Source organism: Pleurodeles waltl, chromosome 8, assembly GCF_031143425.1.
Source record: "Pleurodeles waltl isolate 20211129_DDA chromosome 8, aPleWal1.hap1.20221129, whole genome shotgun sequence".
Lineage (NCBI taxonomy): Eukaryota > Metazoa > Chordata > Amphibia > Caudata > Salamandridae > Pleurodeles > Pleurodeles waltl.
The window spans coordinates 123,592,566-123,617,860 of record NC_090447.1 but is presented as its reverse complement, the minus strand read 5'-3'; the positions used below and the strand labels follow the sequence as shown (position 1 = coordinate 123,617,860).

The window sequence follows — 25,295 nt, the reverse complement described above, 5'->3', positions numbered from 1 at the left end:
TCTAGCAGGCCTTACAGCCCTAAGGCAGGGTGCACTATACCATAGGTGAGGGTACCAGTGCATGAGCATGGCACCCCTACAGTGTCTAAGCCAAACCTTAGACATTGTAAGTGCAGGGTAGCCATAAGAGTATATGGTCTGGGAGTTTGTCAAACACGAACTCCACAGCACCATAATGGCTACACTGAAAACTGGGAAGTTTGGTATCAAACTTCTCAGCACAAAAAATGCACACTGATGCCAGTGTACATTTTATTGCAAAATACACCCCAGAGGGCACCTTAGAGGTGCCCCCTGACACTTAACCGACTGTCTGGGTAGGCTGACTAGTTCCAGCAGCCTGCCACACCAGAGACATGTTGCTGACCCCATGGGGAGAGTGCCTTTGTCACTCTGAGGCCAGTAACAAAGCCTGCACTGGGTGGAGATGCTAACACCTCCCCCAGGCAGGAGCTGTGACACCTGGCGGTGAGCCTCAAAGGCTCACCCCTTTGTCACAGCCCAGCAGGGCACTCCAGCTTAGTGGAGTTGCCCGCCCCCTCCGGCCACGGCCCCCACTTTTGGCGGCAAGGCTGGAGGGAACAAAGAAAGCAACAAGGAGGAGTCACTGGCCAGTCAGGACAGCCCCTAAGGTGTCCTGAGCTGAAGTGACTCTAACTTTTAGAAATCCTCCATCTTGCAGATGGAGGATTCCCCCAATAGGGTTAGGATTGTGACCCCCTCCCCTTGGGAGGAGGCACAAAGAGGGTGTACCCACCCTCAGGGCTAGTAGCCATTGGCTACTAACCCCCCAGACCTAAACACGCCCTTAAATTTAGTATTTAAGGGCTACCCTGAACCCTAGAAAATTAGATTCCTGCAACTACAAGAAGAAGGACTGCCTAGCTGAAACCCCTGCAGAGGAAGACCAGAAGACGACAACTGCCTTGGCTCCAGAAACTCACTGGCCTGTCTCCTGCCTTCCAAAGATCCTGCTCCAGCGACGCCTTCCAAAGGGACCAGCGACCTCGACATCCTCTGAGGACTGCCCCTGCTTCGAAAAGACAAGAAACTCCCGAGGACAGCGGATCTGCTCCAAGAAAAGCTGCAACTTTGTTTCCAGCAGCTTTAAAGAACCCTGCAAGCTCCCCGCAAGAAGCGTGAGACTTGCAACACTGCACCCGGCGACCCCGACTCGGCTGGTGGAGATCCAACACCTCAGGAGGGACCCCAGGACTACTCTAAGACTGTGAGTACAAAAACCTGTCCCCCCTGAGCCCCCACAGCGCCGCCTGCAGAGGGAATCCCGAGGCTTCCCCTGACCGCGACTCTTTGAATCCTAAGTCCCGACACCTGGGAGAGACCCTGCACCCGCAGCCCCCAGGACCTGAAGGACCGGACTTTCACTGGAGGAGTGACCCCCAGGAGTCCCTCTCCCTTGACCAAGTGGAGGTTTCCCCGAGGAACCCCCCCCTTGCCTGCCTGCAGCGCTGAAGAGATCCCTAGATCTCCCATTGACTTCCATTACTAACCCGACGCTTGTTTCTACACTGCACCCGGCCGCCCCCGCGCTGCTGAGGGTGAAATTTCTGTGTGGGCTTGTGTGTCCCCCGGTGCCCTACAAAACCCCCCTGGTCTGCCCTCCGAAGACGCGGGTACTTACCTGCAAGCAGACCGGAACCGGGGCACCCCCTTCTCTCCATTCTAGCCTATGTGTTTTGGGCACCACTTTGAACTCTGCACCTGACCGGCCCTGAGCTGCTGGTGTGGTGACTTTGGGGTTGCTCTGAACCCCCAACGGTGGGCTACCTTGGACCAAGAACTGAACCTTGTAAGTGTCTTACTTACCTGGTAAAACTAACAAAAACTTACCTCCCCCAGGAACTGTGAAAATTGCACTGTGTCCACTTTTGAAATAGCTATTTGTGAATAACTTGAAAAGTATACATGCAATTGAAATGATTCAAAGTTCCTAATGTACTTACCTGCAATACCTTTCAAACAAGATATTACATGTTAAATTTGAACCTGTGGTTCTTAAAATAAACTAAGAAAATATATTTTTCTATAACAAAACCTATTGGCTGGATTTGTCTCTGAGTGTGTGTACCTCATTTATTGTCTATGTGTGTGTACAACAAATGCTTAACACTACTCCTTGGATAAGCCTACTGCTCGACCACACTACCACAAAATAGAGCATTAGTATTATCTATTTTTACCACTATTTTACCTCTAAGGGGAACCCTTGGACTCTGTGCATGCTATTCCTTACTTTGAAATAGCACATACAGAGCCAACTTCCTACAAACATCCACAGTCAGGCCACAATGATAGGCCCAAAGCCATTTTTATGTCGCAGCCTACCAGACAGCACAGCTGCCCAGTTTGCTAAAGACATCTTGGGGACTTTCCGAATTTTGACCTAGAAATGCATTCCCCCCCGTTGATTATCATTGGCATTGTGGTTTTTAAGTCATGTTTTCTAGCTTTCTATTTGTTGGCTTTAGTTGTTTAGGCTCTCCCACTCGAGTTTGTCCCTCCCATTGCCTAAACCGTCTTTACTACGTTCTTTCATGAACTCACTTCTTGTAAACAGGCCTTTAAATCTTGTTATGATGTCACATTTGCTGTGCATTCAAAGACTGAGGTCAAATGACAGGCTCTCTTCTTTCATGGAGCTTGGTGTTTATTTTTCTTTCTCTGACTTCAAAGTGAGAGAATTTATGTGACAATCTTGCTGATTGATCATGTAAGATGAGAGGGTGTAGTCTGTTTTTTTTCCTAGCACACAAAAAACAAAAATTAACTGTGCTGATGTTTCAGAATATATCAGAATTAGTACAAATGAAACTCATTTTTTTGTAATGCTGAAATATGGTGGAAACAAATAGTTGAATACGATCAAAATACATTAGGTGATGACAATTGCACACATTATTGTTTGTGTGCAGTAAAACCATATTTTGGTGCAAATGTAATGGTCATTTCAATAAAAAATGTGTTGTATGTAAAGGCAGTGCGATACCACACCATGCATACTCCACACTATGCCACTCTACTCTGTCCTTCCACTTTATGCCACACCACTCCATTCTGAGAACTCTCCACTCTACAACATGCCACTCCACTCCAACATGCTGTGACACACCATGCCACTCCAATCTACGCCACGCACTCTTAAACACAACACGGCAATCCAATCTTTGCTCCTCCACTCTATGCCCTTCCATACCACTTACCCTACTCCACCTCGCTACAGTATACTCCACACCACTCCACCCAGTCTACCTCACCCCATTCCAGTCTACCCCACCCCAGTTTAGTTAACCCACTCCACACCAGTCTACCCCACACAACCCCAGTCTACCCCACACAACCCCAGTCTACCCCCCACTCCACTTCAGTCTACTCCAGTGCATCCCACTATGATAGTCTACCCCACTCCAATAAAAATCTACCCTACTCCAATCTAGCCCACTCCACCCGAATCTACCCCACCCCAGTCTGCCATACTCCACTAAGTCTAACCCAATCAGCTCCACCTTATTCCATTCTACCAGCCTCTACTCAAATGTACCCTACTGTGCTCCAATCTACCACACTCCAATTCAAACTGCCTTATTCCAGTGTACCCCAGTCTACCCCACCCCACTCCAGTCTACCTCACTCCATTTTACTCCAGTCCAGTCTACCCCAGTCTAATTTACCCACTCAGTCCAATTTTACCCCACTCTACTCCAAATTCTACTCCAGTCTTTCCAACTTCGCTCCTCTCCACTCTACCAAAATCTACCCCAGTCCACTGCAATCTATCACACTGTAATACTCTCCAATCTACCCAGATCCAACCCACTCTACCCAGATCTAACCCACTCCACTTTAGTCCTATCCCACTCCACCCTAATTTAACCCACTCCACCCTAATTTAACTCACTCCACTCCAATCTACCCCTCCTACTCCATCCCATTCTACCTTACTCCGATCTTCCCCTCCCCAATCTACCCCATCTAATACACCCTACTGTGCCCGTCACCTAACTCCACCCCCACTCTACCCACCCCACTGCAGTCTACCACACCACTCTACCCCACTCCACACCACTCTACCCCACTCCACCTCAGTCTTCTCTACACAATTCTACCCCATTCTAAACTACCCCACTCCAATTATCCCTTTTCAATCTACTCCACTCCAGTTTACCCAGGTTCATTCCAGTCTACCCTACTCTAATCCACCCAGTCTACCCCATTCCACTCCTCTGTCTCACTCCAATCTTGATTCCACTCCAATCTTTCCAACTCTACTGTACTCTACCACACTACACGCTAACCCAATCTACCTCTGTCCAGTCTACCCACTTCAGTCCACCTGGTCTACCTTCTTCACTCTATCCCAATCTACCAGACTTCTTTGCACTCTATCCAATATAGATGCTAAATAATAATAAATAAATAGTCATAAACCATTTTTGGAAATAATTACTAATCTGTCGCTAACCCACTCCAACTTCATGCTAGGGGATTTTAATATATGGGCTCAGAATAAACCATCCACTCAAAGTAATGAACTTCTGAGTGCATGCAAGATGTTAGGCCGGGATCAATTGGTCAGTGGCCCCACACATAAAGGCGGGGTGCGTTGGAGGGAGGGGGGCATACTATTGATCTGGATCTTGCCTCAGTGGACCTGATTAAAGTCAAGGACAAGATCCCACTAAGTTGGTCAGATCATATATGGATTGCATTTGATTTACATAAGATTAAATCAACAAAGGAAGAAAAAAATAGCCAAAACGTTAGTTCAACGGAGAGCATGGTATAAATTAAGAAGAGAAACTATTTGATACCTCTAATTGTTTTCTAGAGGCTGCTACAATCGATGACCCTTTACAGGATCTGATCAAGGGATCTCTAAATAATACCTAATAAAAGCTTTACACAGAGAGGTAAACAGTCTGCTGCCTGGTTTACTGAAACGCTAAAGGAAATGAAAACATTATGCAGGAGAGCCTTTGCTGAGGGCATACCTAGAACAGGATAAGAGGCAACTGCAAAATGCACTAAAACAGTATAAACCGGAATTAGAAAAGCCAAACAAAACTATTATTTGAAAACTATTTCAGACTCGGCAAATACGTTGAGGAAGATATTTAGGCTAGTAAATGATTTTGCGAACTCTGACTGTACGAAGCAAGCTGTAAAACCTTCACGAGCTCTGTGAGAAGTTGTCCAAGTTTTTGTTCGTAAAACAAAACAATTAGCTTATCCTGCAAGATACTAATACTGAAACCTTGGTCAGTGCTACCATTTAAAGAGCAGGACACTAGTGGGGGACACACGGTAAAGGGTTCCTCTAAACTGGGAGAGATAAAGGGATGGGGCAGGAGGAATTTAGATAATTGGCCCCGACAATACCTTCAGGCTCCTTATTAGATCCAATACCTCCAGACTTTTGGCACAGGCATTATTTCCATGTTTATTAAAAATATGAAATCAATCTCTGATGACATGCATAGTATCTCAAATCTGGAAGAATGTCCTAGCAACTGCGTATACAAGTGATCCCAACAACTATCAACCAATTTCGCAGCTTCCCTACCCCATAAAAACAATAGAGAGATATATTTGTAAAAAAACAAAAACTAGTCAGTTACCTGGAAAACAGTATCTTTGAGATTGGACAAATGAGCTTCAAGCGAGCTCATGGCACAGAATCGGCACTTATTCTGGAATTAGATTAGCTGAGGGTGATGGTGGGCACAGGTCAAACTGCAGTTCTGATATTACTAGACCTGTCTGCTGTAGTGGACACTGTTAACCCCCACATAACGATGTTTAGACTGAAGGAAATAGGAGTAGAAGGAGCATTACTGGAGTGGATTGAATCCTACCTGATAAATAGGTCCAAAGCAGTCGCTCTGAGCCCTAAGCTCTTTAACATATAGTTGCGACCACTGCTGACCCTTGTAAGATCCCATGGGATTAGTTTGTAAATTATGCAGGCAATACGTAGTTAGTTCTGGCCTTGGACAAAAATAATCATACCTCTTTATAAGGAGTGCACAAATGTCTAATTGAGATGGAAAGTTGGCTGAAAAAGAATGCCTTAAAATTCAATGGAGGAAAAACTGAATTGTTTATGCTGTTCAGCCACCAAAGAGCCGCACGGTCTCCCCAAGGATTTCTGGCAATTGATTGGCTCGGATAACTTGAAATCTGCACAGGTAGTGCAAAATCTAGAAGTATACCTAGATAAGAAATGAATACGGGGCGCACATTAACAGCCATCTGTTTTGGTGTGCTTCGGAAAGCTGTCCCACTTCTGCCCCAGCCAGTAAGAAAACTAGCCTTCCAGAGTACCATTCTGAGCAGAATGGACTACTGTATGCACTTCTGCTAGGGGTTTCAAGAGTACTTAATAAAAAGGCTGAGTACAAACAATAGTAGCAAAATTGGCACAAGACAAATCCAGATATGAGACTTCAACCAGTGCCTTAAGAGAGCTACCCTGGCTCCCTGTTAAAGAGAGGATAGTACTTAAGGCTACGTTTGTGGTCTATAAAGCCCTGAATGGAACAGTCCCACTATCGATACAAAGTATTTTTAGACACTACAGACCTCGGAGAAATCTCTGATCTGCTTCAGCCAATCTAGTCTGTGACCCGAAATTCAGGGGAGTTAGGTGCGCGGTAAGATCTTTTCAGGCGAAAGCAGTTCAGTTGTGGAACACACTTCCAACTCCCCTCAGAGCCAGTGCAAACCTTTCCGGATTACGGAAAGTCTGTAGTTGTGGCTGTTTCCAAAATAGTAGTAGGGTCAGAATTAGATTTTTTTGAGAATACTGTTCCAGGAGAGTAACTATGCATGGGTGGGAACAAGCGCGGATTAATAGCGCCAAGATAAATATCAAGTGAACGCTGCACTTAATAAATGTCTGTACCTATTTACTCCAGTCCACTTCACTCCAATCTACCACATGCCATCTAAATCTACCCCACTCCAGTCCAATCAAACTCAACCCACCCCATTCCACCCACTCTAATCTACTCTACTCCACCCCAAACTGCAGTCCTCCAATCTACCCTATCCAGTCTGCCCCACTCCAATTTACCTCAATCTTACCCAGTTTACCTCTCTCCATCCCAGTCTACACACACCACTCTACCCAACTCCCCTCCTATCTACCCCACTCCAATCATCCCTCTTCAATCTACCCCCACTCTATTAATATACCCTACTCTGATCCACCCAGTTTACCCCTCTTCACCCTAGTCTACCCCACTCCACTTTTTTCCAGTCTCACTCCACTCCAATCTATCCTACCCCAATTCACCACTCTCTAATATACCCCACTCACTCTACTACACTTCACCCCAATCTACCACACTCCATTCCACTCTACACAAAATCCACTCCACCCCTGTTAATTCTAACCCACTCCACCCTGTCCCACTCCAGTCTAGCCTACCCCACTTCACCACAAACTACGGTACTCAAATCTACTCCATCTAGTCCACCCCATTCCAGTCAACCCCAGCCTAACCAAATCTACCCCATCCCAATCTACCCCACTCCAATTTAACCCCATCTGCTCCAGTCTTCTCCCCTCTTTAACCCTAGTCTGCCCAACTCCTTCTCCTCCATTTCAGTCTACGGCATACCATTGTAATCCACCCCACTCCATCAGTCTGTCCCACTACAAATGACCCCAATCTACCCCCTCTCCATTCCAGTCTACCATACTATAATCCACTAAATCTACCCACTCAGCTCAAGTCTACCCCAATCTACTCCACCCCAATATACACCTCCACCCAATACTATCCAATTCATCTACCCCACTCTGATTTATTATGCTAATCTACCCAACCCATCACTCCAACCTACCTCACTGTACCCCTACTCCAGTCTATGCCAGTCTACCCCATTGACTCCATTTCGCTGTACCCCAGTCTACCCCACCCACTAGAGACATTTAACTTACAGGCCCCGGGTATGCTTTATTTTGTACCGTATACTGTCAAATGGACACCCGTTCTCGGACAAGACTGCTGGACTTGGGGCAGCAGCACTTCTGCGTTGTAGGCAACCGAGTCACTCCTTCACCAGATGGCAGCTCCCGGCTCTCTAGCAGTACCGCACCAAAACCCAACCGGTAAAGGTGATTTGTGGTAGCCTTGCATGGACTCTGAAGACCCCTCTGGGAAATAGTTGTGGAAACAAGTCTTACCCTTTTCTCTTCACATACGTGTCTTACACACATGTAGGCAAGAAACAAGATGCAGGGCAGTTTTCAGCACATTTATTGAGAAGACTCCAATCTACGATAAAATTCATGAGCTGCAAAGAGTAGGATAATGAGGAAAAACAAAATCAGGATTGTGATAATTAGAGATGTGAATATAAACAACCCTAACATATTTGTAATAACATGAATACACAATTCCTACCTAAAGGCCTAATCTCTAGCCCCAAGCGAGAGCATGGCAATGTACTCCAAATCTGTACTCCAAATCTGTCTGTACAGTGTTCATTAGAAGCACACCCCACCCCCGTTACCTTGGTACAAGATCAGGCCACCAGTCCCCAGATTAGGATCAGTGAAGAAACAAAGTCCGAGATCTACCGAAAACCGGCACGCAGCGTGGATGGAAATTCTGGCTGGAACCCCCTCTAGTGCCCTTTGTCCTAGTATGTCAGCTAGAGCACTGATAATTACGCTTTTGCAAAATAACAGTTGATAACGAAATTAAAACAATGTAACTAAAGAAGCAATAATAAAATGAATAAAATTGAGTACAGAAACACAGACCATAATATCTGGGTGAAAAGGGCACAGACCGGAAGCCTAGGCTATTACTGAGCCCATGTGACTAAAATGGACCCACAACAATACTGGAGACTTATAGGTAGGTTAAATATACTCATCAGGTAGAAATTCATCACATGGAATGGGGGGGAAACACAGGCACTTTACCTCTGTTTAGTAGGGTTTAAGTGCACAGAGTTCTGTAGCAAGAAAAGGCAAAAAAAATATCTGGATTGCCCTGCAAAAAGGGCGCATTTCGTACAAACACTGAGATATAATCTGTTGGCTCTGAAGAACAAGGGAGCCATCCTAATTTTTGCTCTACATACACTATGAACTAAGGTACATATTTATTAACCAAAGACATGCCAAATGTTATTAGTGATACATTCCTATGCTCACTAGCATATGGTCATCCTGCTTTCCCAGGAGGCGTAAAGACCACCCTGGATTTTCTACAATGCAAAGCCTTTAAAGAACTTTCATCTACCTCAGAGCATTCACAGGTCTCGTATTTGCCTGGGCTTTTTTTTGTTTTTGTTTCAAAAACCAGATCTAGCTTTTAAAGTGTCCTTCATTAAATACTTTTTATCAAATCAACCCAAGGGCCATGTATCTAGACCATGCATTTAGGAACTTAGGTTAAAAAGCTACAATACATGTTTGGTTGATGCTTTCCTCTCCTGCTGTGGACTACGCTACATTTCTGCAATTTGGATGTGCTGACCTGGCAGTCGTTTCTTATTACTTACTCACACTTCAGTATTATGTCAAAAATAACTTCAAATATACTTTGTCATTTCTGCCTGGTGCAATTGATTGATTGATATACGAAACTGTAGACCTTGCAATTTCAAAAGGGAGTCGATTCTATATTTTTTGTTGTTGCCAGGGGTGACGATTGAACGACTAAAATTTCTAAAACTCTTATTTTTTTTCTACAAAATTGTATTACAAAGAGAAGTAACGCTCTGAAGAATTGTCTGAATGCAGCAAATATTACAGAATTGTTGAACAGCCAAATTTTGAAACAGTTCGGAAAACAATTATTTCATACTGTGTATTAATTTAAATGGTAAATTCTAGAGTTAGTGTTGCTTTGCTTAACCCCTTAGCTGCTGGGCCTTTCCCTGTCCCAGTGCTGAGCCCTTTTGTGGCTATTTGGGGTAGTTTGCGCTTAGGCTCCCATTACTTTTTGCACCCATACGTTATCCATGCCAAATTTGCATCCCTTTTTTTCCCAACATCCTGGGGATTCTAAAGATACTTAGAGTTTCTGGGTTCCTCTGGAGGAGACCGAGAAATTAACCAAAATACAGGTAAGATTGTTTTTTTTTTGTGTGGGGGGGGGGTGGCAATGGGGGGGAAAAGTGCTGCAGAAGAAAGCATGTTTTTTTTTCCCCTGCAATGGGGATCAAAGTAGGGTTTGCCGTGCTAAAATCACAATCTTCCCAGCTTTCAAGAACAGGCAGACTTGAATCTGAAAACCAAATTTTTCAACACAGTTTTGGCATTTTACCAGGTTATACCCCTTTTTACTGGTTTTTTTGGTGCCATCAGCCTCCTTCCAGTTAGTGACAGAAATGGGTGTGATCAGTGGTGGCTCCCGGACAGCTAAACATTTCTGAAAAGTAGACAAATTCTGAATTCAGCATTTCCTCTAGAAAGTAACCGTTTAAATTAAAAAAAAAAAAAAAAATTGAAATTGATTTGTAAAAAAATAAATGTAGTCTACGTTTTTTCTCCTGAAACTTTTTCCAGCTACGGCAGATTTTTGAAAGCAATATACTGTTAGGTCTCAAGGACCCTTCTGGTTGCTGGAATTTATAGGGCTTGGTACCCAGAGCCAAAAAATGAGCTGCACCTTTCAATGGGTTTTCATTGTATACCGGGTAAACAACAATTTATTTGGTAAAATATAAAGAATGAAAAATAGGTATCAAGGAAACCTGTGTATTTCAGAAATAGGCACAAGATATGGAGTTTAGAAGCAGTGGTTATTTGCACAACTCTGAATTCGGGGGTACCTGTACTAGCATGTGAATTACAGGGCAGTTCTTAAACTGACTTTTTTCTTATACACTGTCTTACATTTGGAAGGCACAAATGTAGAGAAAGACAATTGGCAATAACACTTGTTCTTCTATTCCTTGTTCCTCCAAGTCTCCTGATAAAAATGGTACTTCACTTGTGTGGGTAGGCCTCATGCCTGCGACAGGAATCGCCCCAAAACAGAACTTGGACACATCACATTTTTCCTATGAAATCGGATGTGTTTTTTTGCAAAGTGCCTGGCGGTAGATTTTAGCCTCTAGTTCAGCCAGCACCTAGGGATACCTAGCAAACCTATATATGTTTGAAAACTAGACACCTAGGGGAATCCAGAATGGGGTGACTTGTGGGGCTCTCACCAGGTTCTGTCCCGTAGAAACCTTTGAAAACCTCAATGTGTCTAAAAAAAAAAAAAAAAAACATTTTCCTCACATTTCAGCGATGCACAGTTATGGAGCCTGAGGGGAGCCACAAATGTCCTTCCACCCAGAATTCCCTCAAGTCTCCCGATACAAATGATACCACACTTGTGTGGGTAGGCCTGCTGCCTGCGACAGGGAAAGTCCCAAAATGTATTTTGGCAATAATGATAACTAAGGTGAGTGTACTAATTAGTCCTGGGATCGGGAACCATTTAAGGAAACCTATCAAACCCAGACATTTTTTTAAAAGTAGACATCATGGGAAGTCCAGTAAGGTATCGCTTGTGAGGATTCCCTAAAGTTTGTTTCCCCAGAATGCCCTGCAAAGGTAAAACGTTGAATAAAAGCACAATTTTTCCTTGCATTTCTGTTACGCAAACTACATGAATATGCAGGGATCCACAAACTGCTTACCTCCCAGCGTTCCCCAACTTGTCCCAATAAAAACACTACCCCACTGATGTCCTTGGGCTTAGTACCAGTGACGGGAATGGCTGACACAACGGTCAATGGTACTCCTTATATGAGGGCTACTGTTGACCCTGGGATGATGCATTCGTGGGGTAACTCCCTATTGTCTCGCTGCACAGACTGTGCTTGCGAAGGGACAGCATGACTGTCCTCATCATCTCCCTCAGAATCACTGGAAGAGGAGTTGTCTGATGGGACTCTTGCGACTGAAAAATCACTCCCAGAGTCTGCTTCATTGTCCTCTCCCTCAGATGCTGTCTCAGTATCTATTGGCTGTCTCTGATCCTGCCTCCGAGCTGTCCTCCATAACCCGAGTTACTGCTTGAGCAGCAGTCACCTAACGAGACGCCATCTCTGCTACTGGCTAAACTGTCCCTCTAAAAAAACTAGCCTACGTAGATGGTCACATTTGCTGGGGTGTGTGTGATGTGATGTGATGTGATGTGATGTGTGCAGCATGTCAATCACCTTACCTTTTTCCCTCAATCAGCAGGTTCTCTGAAGACACTGAAAAAAAAAAAAAACAGACACTATTTCTTTACTTTGCCACATACCCATCATCACAGACTTCAGCACTTGTGGCGCCTAGTGCAACAATCATTTTTGGTGCTCCCACTCCCATGACTTCCTTCTCAGATTCCCTCACTACCACCCAGCAGAAGTGCCCTTCATCTCTCCATGGGCCCCTTCGCTTATGCATTTTCAATAGACGCCACTACTTCCTCCTCCTGCAAGTCCCCCCCTCCTCCTCCCCTCCCCCCCCCAAAGTATACCCTAGCATCTAGTGGGGTTTCCTGGCCGTTTCAGGAAGGCCCCGTTTGAAAGGGGAGAATCTCCCCTTTCAAACAAGGTCTTCCTGAAAGGTGGGGAGGCCCTTTTGGGTCCGTTTTCTCCACCGGAGTAGAAAGTGGCCTTACCTGCTGTTTCTTGTTCTGGTGGGAAAACCTTGTTGCGGCATGCTGACGGCACAGATGGGTGGGTGGGTGGGGGAGACACAGAAGCTCTTCTGTGTTCCTCGAGAGGTTTATAATTAAAAATAATAATAATAATAATCCTCCCTGTGTCGGCCACCAGGGAGGGTGTGCATGTGTCAGCCATTGGCCGGCACACACACTGATAGGGTTTAACATGACTGTGGTAAATACAAAAAATAAAAGAATTGTGCAGAGTAGCCACATTTTCTAGATGCAGTTTATAATTCCGCTCTAAATTAACAGCCGTACTTATTTTGGATACAACCCACTACACCAGAAGAATGGATGAATGCATTTTGCTTAGATTGGTATGTTTACTTTATTCTCTTTTGACATCTGGTTATAAGATCTGGACCATGTTCGTTGTAGTGGGGCAGTTTGTTTTTATATCAATGTTACGCATATCATTTATGTTTTAGTTCATATTTGTAATGATTTTCATATGGTTGTACATGATTGCAATTATTCTTATGCAGTAAAATTATTTTGTTTTATACAATTAAAGTTATGAAGGCATAGTGGAGACTCTAAAACAATTGGGTCCCACAAAGGTTCAGGAGGGCTTGATCAGTGTCAGATTTTCAGGATACCTGAATTAGGTAAATGTACATATAGTGAATTTAAATGGAATTGTTTTACATAGTGCCGAAAACATGACATGCACCTAGCTCACTTGTATCTTAGTTGCATGCCCACACCCTTAACTTCTAGAGAAAAAACAAAAGGGCAAATGTTTTACTGGAAGCTAAATATTGTTCTGACTTGCCACCAGAGTGCCTGAGCTTTTTAAGTCAAAATGCATCATATTGGTTGTTTTATCTTTTTGTCCCACCCTAGATGGGATGGATGTGGATTCGACACCAGCAGTTGCAGGACAGTTTGAAGATGCTGATGTTGATCACTAAGAACATGTAGACTGCTGTAAGTTGTGTGCTTTGCTTCTTAACTTCGTTTTTTTGTGTTGGGGTGTATTTGTGTTTGAGACTATCAAGTGTACCTTTTCCTAAGGGTGTTATGTCTGTATGCACACTCTGCTATTCTTCAGTTGGGCCACTTTAGCATTTCTACTATTAAGGATCCTTCACTGGGTCTAAAGACCGGAAATCTTTACAAGGCAAAAAAACAAACCACACCCACCTCATTCTAAAACTTGCTTTCCATTTCCTCTTGTTTCTTCATGCTGTATTTGGTGTTGCTGCAAAAAATACCCCTGTCATTATTGCAAGTCCTCTCCAACAATAAAAGCCAGCTGAAGACATTTCTGATCATTAATGTGATGTGTGAAGTGTTAATGGGACACCTTTCTTTCACTGTTGCAAAAAATGCTCAGGGCAGAAAAATGTTCAGAATACTCATTAGAGGATATTTTGCCATCTTTTAGGTGTTATCGAGAGGATGTAAATGACTGCCCGACCTCTGTAGCCTAGGAGGAGTTGTGCTTAAGTGGCTAGTATAGCCTTCTAAAGAAAGATATGATTGAGATCACCAAGAAAGAAAATCTGCTTTATTCTTCCCTAGTTTAGCATCAGAACACATTTAAATCTCAACAATACTTCCACTAAAGTTCAAGGTACTCTGTGATGCACTAGTCAGTCGTTCACAGAAGAGCTATTAGGGAGAAACAACCCACACTCAAGTTGCAGCACCACTGGATCCCAAAACCATTCAAGAGCCCAACTTACATTTCGTTTGCAGCTTAGGAGGTACAGGAAGCTAATGTTTGGGCCAAATAAAGTATTCTACACCCCTGTATTTCGTCAGTTTCTCAACATTGTGGATTATATATTTTTTTTAATGGGGATGTTGAATTATACATATCAATACCTACACCCCCACATGCCGGTGTGGACTGGTCAATTTAGGATAAAAGTGAGCCCCAAAAAAAAGGCTCTGCGGTGTCCCCCCTCCTCGCCCGTTTCTCCTCTTCCCCACACCTGGAGAATAGATATCACATCTGCCCATCATCTCAACCAGTCTAATTATTGGTAGTGGTCTTAGCTTTCCCTTTGTCCAGTGTCCTCTGACTCTTCCCCCTCCCATTGTAGCATTTGGGTGCTCTATGTTAGTATAATTTGTAGGTATCTGGGGCATGCAAGTTCCATGAATTCAGCAGCCAGGTAGTTCAGGAATTAACTATGCATTTTGTTGAATCCTTGTGGGTTCTGGGATGTCATAAGCACCAGCTTTTCCATTGCTTGTATGATCCAAGATTGGTGTAGCCAATCTTATAATTTGGGTCCCTGTTTTACCCCCTTAGGGCTAATATTGCCCTGTTTGCCATTATTTGCCCCTCTGTGGGTAAAGTGTAAATGTCAGCTTGTTTTGTAACCCTAATGCTATGAGCTGTAGGTAATTGGGGATTTCCATTTGGAAAATGCCATCCAGGACTCCTTTACAGATAAGTTGGAGCTCAGGACTGTCCCATTAGAGGTCAGCATCGTGCCCCTGCCCCTCTCCCAGTAATTGGTTGGAGGTAGCACTCTGGTGCTGCTCGTGTGAAGAATGTTTTCCTGTAATGCTTAAGAAGAGAGCTGATGTTTTGCCCTCCTCAAGGACGGGTTAAAAAACGTGCACCCCATTCCTTTCACATATACTGGTCTCTCATCCTTCGTGCCAGTATACAGGCTTTCCATTTCGAGAACACTACACCTAGAGAAATCCAGTTGTTTTAAAAACTAATTGAATTAAAAAAAAAAAAAGGTGGTGGCCACCTTAGTGATTGCACCTCTGGCTTCGATGAAGAACTAATGTGAACAACAAAGATCATTTCTGCCGCTCAAAGGGAGATTCTGCACAAACTCCTATACTTTTATAATGCTCTCTTGTATTCTCCTTTCCTGAAACTGTGAGAAATGGCCTCTTTTTGACATAGTTAGCCCTCACTTTTTGCCCGATGCTCGATGTGGCCTAGAAATTGGAGTGCCCAGGGCCCCTGCTAACCAGGTTCCCTGGGCCAGTGCTTGTTCCCTAAAACTGTTGTGATGCATTGACACAATTGGATGCACCCTTAACTACCACTATAAGTCCCTAATTAAAGGGTACTTAGGTACCCAGGGCATGGGGTAATATGGATAGGCCCCTGAGGGCTGTAGCACTGATTGTGCCACCGTTTAGTTCCATGCATCCAGATGCCCCCTGCACTCCCATTGCAGGTTGTGTCCTGGTGGAAACCTAAAACACAAACTCGACATAGCATGCTGCCTGTGTGTCCTGTCCACCATACACTGCATTTACTATGGGTAAGACACCCCTCTGGCAGGCCTTTAAAGCCCTAAGGCAGAGTGCACCATATTATGTGCGAAGGCATAGCTGCATGAGCAAAATGCCCCACTGTGTCCTTGTCAAACCTGGGACGTAGTGAGTGAACAGAGCAGTAATTTTGATGCATGTGTTGGACACTGGTCAACACAACTTTCCCAGCCACATGATGGCCACTCTAAGCCCTGGGTTGTTTGGTATCAAACAACTTCGAATGATAAATCCAAACTGGTGCCAGTATTGGATTTATCCCTAAATGTACCCAGAGGTCACCTTAGAGGTACCCCCTGCAAAAGCGAACTACCCTGGCATGGTTGCTGACTGATTCTATCCAACCTGCCACCTCCGGACACCCAATCTTCAAACCTTGGGGTGAGAGCCCTGTCGCTCTGGTTTGTAAAATTATGCCTTTCCTGGGTGGAAGTGCTAACACCCCCTCCCACAGGATTATGTACTGTCCTGGTGGCGAGCTTCAAAGGGCTTACCGCCTTTGAAATTCAACCCCCTCCCCCCAGGCCTACTGCTACCAGCAGATGGCCAGCCCCTTTGCAAACCCCCTGTTTTGGTGGGAGCAAATGTGGGAGACCACACACATGGTAGGGGGAGTGGCCCCACCTAGCATGCACCACCTCTAAGGTGTTGCTTTGAGGTGGACACTCCATTTCGTTATCCTCCATGTTAGATGGAAGGAAAATAGGCAATCATTGATAGGGAAGTAACCCTTCCCACAGGAAGTGGTCACCATAGTGGCTGTAGCCACCCAAAGGTAAAGGTAAGTGTCCCATTGGACACTACCAGGTTCCCCCTAAAACACCGAATAAATACAGTATTTAGTGGGCACCCCTAGACCAGGTAAACAGATTTGAAGGACACAAAGAAGACCAGCACCAAGAAGATCCAAGGCACAAGAACTGTGAACCTGCTGTACAAAGAAAAGGCGCTAAACCCTGCCTGCTATACCCAGGACCCGACAGTCGCTGCTGGACAACAGGACTGACCTTAAGAACCCCAGAGGACTTCCAGGCTTCGCCAGTCACCCAAGAACTCCCTCCAGAGAAAAAACCAGCAACGCAGTGAGGGTCACTTCACTGACCGGCCGCTACCTCCTGAACCGGAAGTTGAGCCAAACACATCACACCAACGACCGCAAGGACAAACCCTGCAAGTGTGCCAAGTTTGGTGGCACTGTGCCCTCCAGTGGTCGAACCGTACCAATATCCTGGCTACTGGTCAGCTGACATCGGACACCAGGAAAATCAGCCCCCCCCCCCGGCTGATAAAGGACCAGGAGGAAGCCCTAGTCGAGGAACTTCAGGAACACCCTGGACCTCCCACCAGAGTGCCCCCATTGTCCTGAAAACGACCCTTGAAGTGACTTACCTCCAAATCCAAAGGACATCTTTGCGCACAGCTCCTGGCTCACCGATTTGCTCTGCACTGGACTGCCTGTGCCCTGCGGCGAAGAATCTGCTGTGCCCTAAGGGTCCCTCACCCCTTGCAACCTCTGCACTCCCAGGGGGACACCAGGGGAGAACCTCTAAAGTAACCTGCACACCCCTTTTCCAAGTGGTCCCCTGCAGTGGCCTTGCACCAGCTCCAGTGACTTTTCACTGCTGCTCCTGCTAGAACCGGGAACCGCCTGAACTTCTCCAGCTGGCACAGTGTACCCACTGACGACTTTGACCAAGCTGCAAAAGAAGAACTTGGTAAAGCAACTGTGTGGTTTTATTTGTATTTTTAAAGGTGAATTTCCACGGATTCCTATGGTGCGTAATTACGCACAAAAAGACTGCTTTTTTTTTTTTTTGTTTTTTTTTTAAATTAAACTTCAAAAATCCATATCTGAGAAAGTACTTAACCAGTTTTGATAATCTTGGTCTTAAAAAAATTACATAAAAATCTGATCTGAAGTATTTTTATAAATTGATCTAGAGTTATTCCTTCGAATGTGTGAGTTGCATGATTGATACTGTGAGCACAACAAATACTTTGCACTTCTCTAAGATTGGCCTAACTGCTCGACCAAGCAACCTTAAAAATTAGAGCAGTACCTTATGTGGCCAGAAGAGGTCCCAAGGGACACCTAGGAACAGCCTGTGTTGCTGCACCCTTTCTCCGCTTCGTGCACATTAGAACGTTAAATGTGCCATGTTTTTTTTTTTTTTCAGCCGTTTGCCTTTGACTGTTTGCTTTTGCATACAATTACAAATGCTGGCTTGTATTTTATGTGTATTATTTATTTTGTTGAGATACGCAATTCACACATTTGGAAACAGTTTTGTTATTGGTTTCAGAACATTTTGTTTTCGCTGGGATACCGATTATGTGCTTTATATTGATGGAATTCCCAGTTGGTCGGTGTGCATGTTGCTACATTTCTGACACAGTAATCATCTTCTGTGCATGTTTTTCTCTGATATGCTTTATTTCATAATTTATGTATTAAACCTCTGCACTATATCGTTAGACTTGGCATCCTTGACGTGGTCTTACCTAACTTTTTGCCTCTGTTTCCCAGGTTGTTGATGTGTGCTGAACTCTGTTTTTGAATGTTTTTGTTACTCTGGGCATTTTACCACTGCCATCCAGTTCTAAAGTGCAAGTGCTCCTATGTAAAATGTATGTGTAATTGGATTTCCCTGATTGGCATATTTGATTTACTGATAAGTCTCTAGTACAGTGAACTAGAGGTGCCCCGGGCCCATAAATCAAATGCTACTAGTGGGCCTGCAGCACAGGTTGTGGCACCCACATTAGTAGCCCTGTAACCATGGCTCAGATCTGCCACTACAGTGTCTCTGTGTGCAGTTTTAAACTGACAATTCGACCTGGTAAGTGTACCCACTTACCAGGCCCAAACCTTCCCTTTTCTTACACGTAAGACACCCTTACGTTCGGGCCTAGGTAGCCCCATGAGCAGGGCGCAGTGCATGTTTAAGGTAGGACATATACTAATGAGTATTAGTGTATGTTTAAGGTAGGACATATATTAATGTGTTTTATATGTCCTGACCGTGAAATACTTCCAAATGTGGTTTTCACTGTTGCAAGGCCTCTCTCTCTCTCATAGCATAGGTTAACATGGGGGCTGCCTTAAATATGATTAAAAGCGTAGATTCCCTTTAGGAGCAGATAGACATGTGGAGTTTGTGGTCTCTGAACTCACAATTTAAGAATACATCTTATAGTAAAGTTGGTTTTAAGATTGTGTTTGAAAATGCCACTTTTAGAAAGTAGGCATTTTCTTGCTTAAACCATTCTGTGACTGCCTGTTTGTGGAGTACCTGTCTGGGTTAGCTGGGGTGTAGCCTGCATATCCCGATGAACCATCTGTGCTAGGAGGGAGGGGAGAAGTGGTCACTCACACCTGAAATGGCTGTGCCTGCCCTCACACAATGCAGTCTCGAACCCCCTGGTGTGTGTCTGGGGCCTGGGCGGGGAAGGCAGGATCTCACAAAAAAGAGACTTTCCTTTGAAGTAGGCCTACTTCAATGGCAGAAAGGGGTAAAAGAAGAGCACCCAAACCCCTGAAAAATTAGATCACTTCTGGAATCAAGAGGAGCTTCTGCCAAGGAGAAGAGCTGAGGAGAAGTGCGAGTGTGACTGTGCTTTGTGGAGCTATCCTGCAGTTGCTGCTTCTGCCTGTGAAAAGGGACAAAGACTGGACTTTGTTGTGCATTCCTGCTTGTGAAGAATCTCAAAGGGCTTGAACTGAGCTTGCCTCCTGTTGTTGAAATCTCAGGGCCATCAAAGACTTCCCCTGCCAGCACCTAGACTCTTTGCTGAGACTCCTACCCTGCCAAGTGGTTCCCTATCCAGTTCCTGGGCCCTTGAAAGGTGAAGCTGGCAAACAGACTGAAAATCTACACAGAGTGCCGTGCGGGACATTTTTGACACCCCTTCTGTGACATGGCTGATAAATGACGCTCCGCTGGCTTCCCGGCTGTAATCGATGCTCCAACTGCATTACGGCTGGAGGATCGACGCAACGCGGCTGGAGAAACTAGGCGCAACACCCGCTAACGGAAGCTAATAATAACGCAACCCCCATGCAGCACGTTTTTTGTGATACCGTGCAACTGGATTTTCAGCAGAACATCACTGGGCGCGGAAAAACAACGCAAAGCCTGCCCGGACCTGAGGTGCCTGTCCGGATCAATGCATCGCTGTCTTGTGGGAGAGGAGAACCGATGCACGCAAACCCAACCGGAGGAGGAGGAACGACACACGGTCTCACTTGCGAGTGAGAAATCGACGCATCGCTGGTGTTTTCTGACGCACATTCGCCTGTGTTATTTTGACGCAACCCAGGTACTTTTGTACGCTAACCACGTTCTCACTGTTATTCTAAAGGATTTAAGAATCTTATTCTTTGAAAATTCATAACTTGACTTGTGTATGTTGGATTTTTATTGTTTTGATCTTGTTTTATTTAGATAAATATTCTATCTTTTTCCAAACCTGTGCTGTCATTTTGTAGTGTTTTCACTGAGTTACTTTGTGTGTTGGTCCAAATACTTTACACATTGCTTCTGAAGATAAGTGTACCTGCTGGTGCCAAGCTACCAAGGGAGTGAGCGAGGGTTAACTGTGGGTGATTCTCCTTTACCATGCCTAGAATGAGGGTCCTTACTTGGACAGGGGGTAACCTGACTGCCAGCCAAAGACCCCATTTCTAGCACTTACTATAGAGTCAAAACTTACACTAGAATGATTTCTGATCTCTCTGTAGAAAGAACATTAATCAGAGTTATGTTGAAATTTTTATTGTTGCTTGAAAATAGCTGGTAGCAAGAAACACTAACAGCAGGTGCTCCTAAAATTATAATACACTTGCAAAAACTGCACCCCCGCCCGAAGTCAACACCCGGTGCGGTGGCACCGTTGGCACCGTTCTTTGCAGCAGGCATATTAACCCTTTGCACTATCTTATGATACAGTCTAATTTTACACTAGACAGATTTTCTCTCTCACTTTCTCTATCTCTCTCTCTTTTCTCCCCCTTTCTCCCCCCCAAAAAAATCAATCACGGAGTTATGTTGACATTTTTATTGTTGCCTGAAAATAGCTGGTGGCAAGAAACCCCAACAGCAGGCGCTTTTAAAATTATAACACACTTGCAGAAACTGCACCCCCACCCGAAGTTAACACCCGGTGCGGTGGCATCTCTTGCACCTCCCTAGAGCAGGCACTATTTACAGCCTATGCACTGACAGAAATTTAGCAGTCTCGCGCAGCTTCATTTCATACATTTTTGCATGGAGTTTTCAGCTCACTAATCTATTTTTCAAAACTCATGTTGCTCTGCTTAGAACTTCCTGCTTGTGTGGTATGTTGCTTTAGTCTGAATTGCTTTTTAACACTGTTGCTGTTTTCATTTAATTTTTTGCGTTTTGCAAATAGTCTGCTGGGTATTTTTGTTTTTATGGATTTAACAGTTTCAGGAACATGACGTTTTACAAAGTAAAGCACATGGTTGTTAAATTCCAATGGAAAATAACCATGCTTTTTTCTGTGTTTTCATCAGTGTTCCTCTCTATTCCGTGTTGCTTCCCTCCCCCTAGGTGTTGCTTCTGCCCATCCTCTGTGTACTTGTGCCCCCTGTATTGCTTTGCCCCTGAATTGCTTCATCCCCACTTGCGCTTTCTGTGTTGCATCCCACACCAAAGCCAAAAAAATGCTTTTGCGCTACTTATTTTACCAAGTTGGATTGGTAAATAAAAAGAAAAAAAAAGTACCCACGCCATGTTGTTTTTGCACGCACGTGTTGTGCGTCCCGACAAAAATGATGTGGGTGGAAGAGTCATTGCGTGTTTTTTGTTAGGTTTTTTTTCTTGTCTTAATCCATGCTGCACACCATTGGCAAAGCCAAAATAACCCAGAGGGAAGACCAATTGGCTCTTTCAATGCTTGTCATGTGCTGGTAACGAAGTACATTCTGTTGAGGATTCAAGTTTTCTGTTTATTGCCACAAGCTGTGCTTGCAGTGAAAGCGAAGTGTGTACGCATTCTGGGGACACCAGGTATTCCTCCCAAGCAGAATGAGTGGCAACTCCTCGTTGGGGCCAGTGTGTGAGAGGCGGGTGAGAGGAATGGAATATCCGGCCGCCTCTCCGTCAGTCATCCGTTAACCGGGCCGCAGGGTCGAAGTTGTTCTTCCTAGCGCCGCCTGCTCCACGCTGGTTGTTGTGATCCACACTTGTCCTGCGGGAAGGTTATGTGCCTACCGGAAATAGCCAACGACGGTAACTGCATTTTCCATCTGTGCAGTGAGGTGGAATCGCACTGAAGAGGCCTCGCGCCAGAGCTGTGTATCTGTGCACAGTCATTGCAACACGCGCAGTGCTTTAAATGGGCCGGTCCTCACAGGTACTGAGTACCGGCACTTATTATTTTTTCCACTCTGAGTACCGGCACTTCTCTGCTGCCAAGGAGAGTACCGGTACTCATGAACGGTAGGCTCATTAGCTGCTAGTGCTGGTGAGCACTAGGCTGTCAGAGTTGAACCTACCTCTGACAGCTAAGGTGCTTCTGTAGCCCTAAACTGACCACCGCTGAGCTATTCAGCTGGGATTATGTGCCTAATGTCCGGGTATTCACCATCACGCTGTGTTTGACAGAACAGGGTCCATTCAGGCCCTGTGCTGTCAATCACATTTACACTATCGTATGCATTTGTGCAAACACAGGAATAGAGACCGCCCAGCTGAAAGTGACAACTAAGAAAGCCATGGGAGGAAAGAAGTTTACAATGGCATTAATCCCACCTGAGTCTTTTGGACGAGGGTCTGCTTATATATGTGTGTGTGCCTGCTTGTATGTGCGTGTTTTTGTGTGAGAGAAAAGCGAATGAAAGAGGGAGAGAATCCGAAGACTTTAAGGAGGACTGTGTGTAATGCTTTGTGTGTGCGTGTCTGCTTGTTTCTTTGTGTGTGTGCACGTTCAAGAATATAAAGTATTGTGCAAAACAACAGCAAATAACAGTATGGTATTAAGAAGCTGCAAATATTACAAAACAAAAGAAATGTTAAAATATAATTGTGTTTAGCTTTCGTTTTGTGTAACGAGTTAACTTGTTTTGTTTATTTAAATACATTTCTCATGGGCCTTTGGGATGTGCTGCAACTGGTATATAAGTCGTAAAGTACCCTCATGTCTTGCTCTAAGCCCCGCCCCTAGCCCCACCCACCACACTACTAGTTCATGCTAATGAGTACCGGCACTTATTTTTTCCCATTTAAAGCACTGAACACGCGACTTGTCGGGCAGCAACCCTTCTTCGGCGCGAGGGGGTTGCTGCTCTGTGGTTATATCAAGGAGTTCGACCTCTGCATTGTAGCAAAGTGTAGTGTGTGCATCTGCATCACCACCTTGAAATTACGTGTTATGGGGTCATATATGTATTTCCCTTCAAGAAATAAACACATATGTGGATGCACCAAGCGTTAAATGCCTTTTATTTCCTTTGTTGAGTGTGTGGAAAATCCTTGACTACTAACCTGAGTCCAAGCTCGTGTGTGTCAGGATTACCTTCCCCTCCATTAAAAAAAATAAAATAAAAAATATTACTTTCTGCAGTGCTACATGTACAGGTGTGTGTGTGTGTGTGTGTGTGTGTGTATATATATACCAATATACCCGTGCACTGGGCACAAGTGAAGAACCGCCCCGTGACATAAAGCATCATTTACCGGCCTTGAATACCGGCGCACTGGTTCCCTGCTGGAGGGTGGCTGTAATACGGAATGAATGCGACAGGAAGCGGCGAGTCTTCACCTTCTATAGTCTACTCTGGTAAAAAATATGGAATTGGGCCTTGGCAGTGGAGTAATAAATATGTGAATGTACATTTATGCTCAGCCTCGCTCCGAATAACGTCTTATTGGGCCACATTTATTTTCACTTGCATTGCTACATGCATAAAATAGTTTCACTTTCAAAAATGTTTTGATGAGCGCATTCTGCAAAGAACCATTTCTGAATATTATTATTTCTAATAAAAACCTGCTGCTTTTTCTGTGGCACCTTTGCAGATTTTCCTTAGTAACAGTTCTTGTTTAACGCGATTCCATTTTCTCTCTTTTAGGTTATATTTGTAGCACTTACCAGGATGAAACGGAAGATGACCATCTCACATTCAGAAATTGCATCTATTTTTTAAAGACTAAAAGCATGGACCTCATGTTCTATAAATGCTTCTTAACTGCATTGAGTATGACCTTTAGTTGACCAAAGTAGGTTTCTAATGTACCAAATCAAATATTGTTCTTCACACATGCACTTAGCATGACTGGAAACTGTTCCTGCAAAAGTGGTATTTTATCTTTTTTTGATATTCAGAAATAAATTGCAGATGACGGTAGATTGCATTAGATTATTACATATTTTTGTAACATTTTATCTTGTAAGCCATCTCATAACCGCATATCAAATTCTTGCATTTGAAAAGTGAATTCCACCATAACTTTCAGAAAAGATACCTCTTAAGTTAGTAAGCTTGTTTGTTGTACAGTCAAGGCTTTAAGAACATATTTCAAAAGATCTTACTGACATCCTTAAGTGCTGCATATGAATTATGTTGTCTTTGTAATATTTCTTATGAAATGTTAAATAAACCGGATTTTGTATCTTATAGTAAACCCACTGTTCTAGTTATGCCCTGTCTTTTGTGAGAGCATTTCTCTTAAGAACTATTAAACATTCGATGCATTACAGTTTTATTTTCGCATGCAGCAGTCCTGATTACAGTTGCAGTTTTTTTTTAGGTCCGAGGCGGAGACTGTTTTAGCTTCCTTCCCCCACCCCAGAATTTTGTGATTCTAATACATATATATAATAATAGATTAAAAAATAAATAGAAGGGCTTTGGGTCAGCCCTGTTCAGTCATTGCTTGCTTAAAGTGCCATTCACGTTCTGGCTCTCACCCCATGAAGCTTACTGCAAATAGAGCAACAACAGTCCCCTTTCCCATTGGTTTGTTTTAATTGTCACTCGGTTTGAATCAGCTCACGAGATGGCCATGAAGTGCTTGCGGCGTGAGGCTTTGTGAGCGATGGCACTCTTCCTCATTGCTATATGAGCCCCCATCTGTGAGAGCCGAGAGAGAAATAAAGTAGTCCATCTCCTGGCCACAACCATCTCTATTGTCAACTGACCCTATAATATGAGAGCTTTTGTTGTACTGTAGACAGCTGCGTTCTCCGAAGTTGCATTGATTATGTCGCTTCCTGTTCGAACACAATACTTCTCCCCAACTCTTATTTTGGGCAATATTATTGCCCAATCCTAGATCGCAGCCACTGTCTCACAAGGTTACAGGATTGGGA

General features: G+C 44.3%; 1 protein-coding gene across 1 annotated transcript in view; it reads left to right on the top strand.

Moving 5' to 3' along the window:
• Window positions 1-24,611, top strand: part of CLNS1A (chloride nucleotide-sensitive channel 1A) — a 70,859-nt gene extending 46,248 nt beyond the window's left edge. The window contains exons 6-7 of the mRNA XM_069203918.1: window positions 13,548-13,631; window positions 24,055-24,611. Of these exons, the coding sequence (XP_069060019.1) occupies window positions 13,548-13,615 (68 nt within the window). The 3' untranslated portion in view covers window positions 13,616-13,631; window positions 24,055-24,611. The remainder of the gene's footprint in view (window positions 1-13,547; window positions 13,632-24,054) is intronic.
• The last annotated feature ends 684 nt before the right edge of the window (window positions 24,612-25,295 follow it).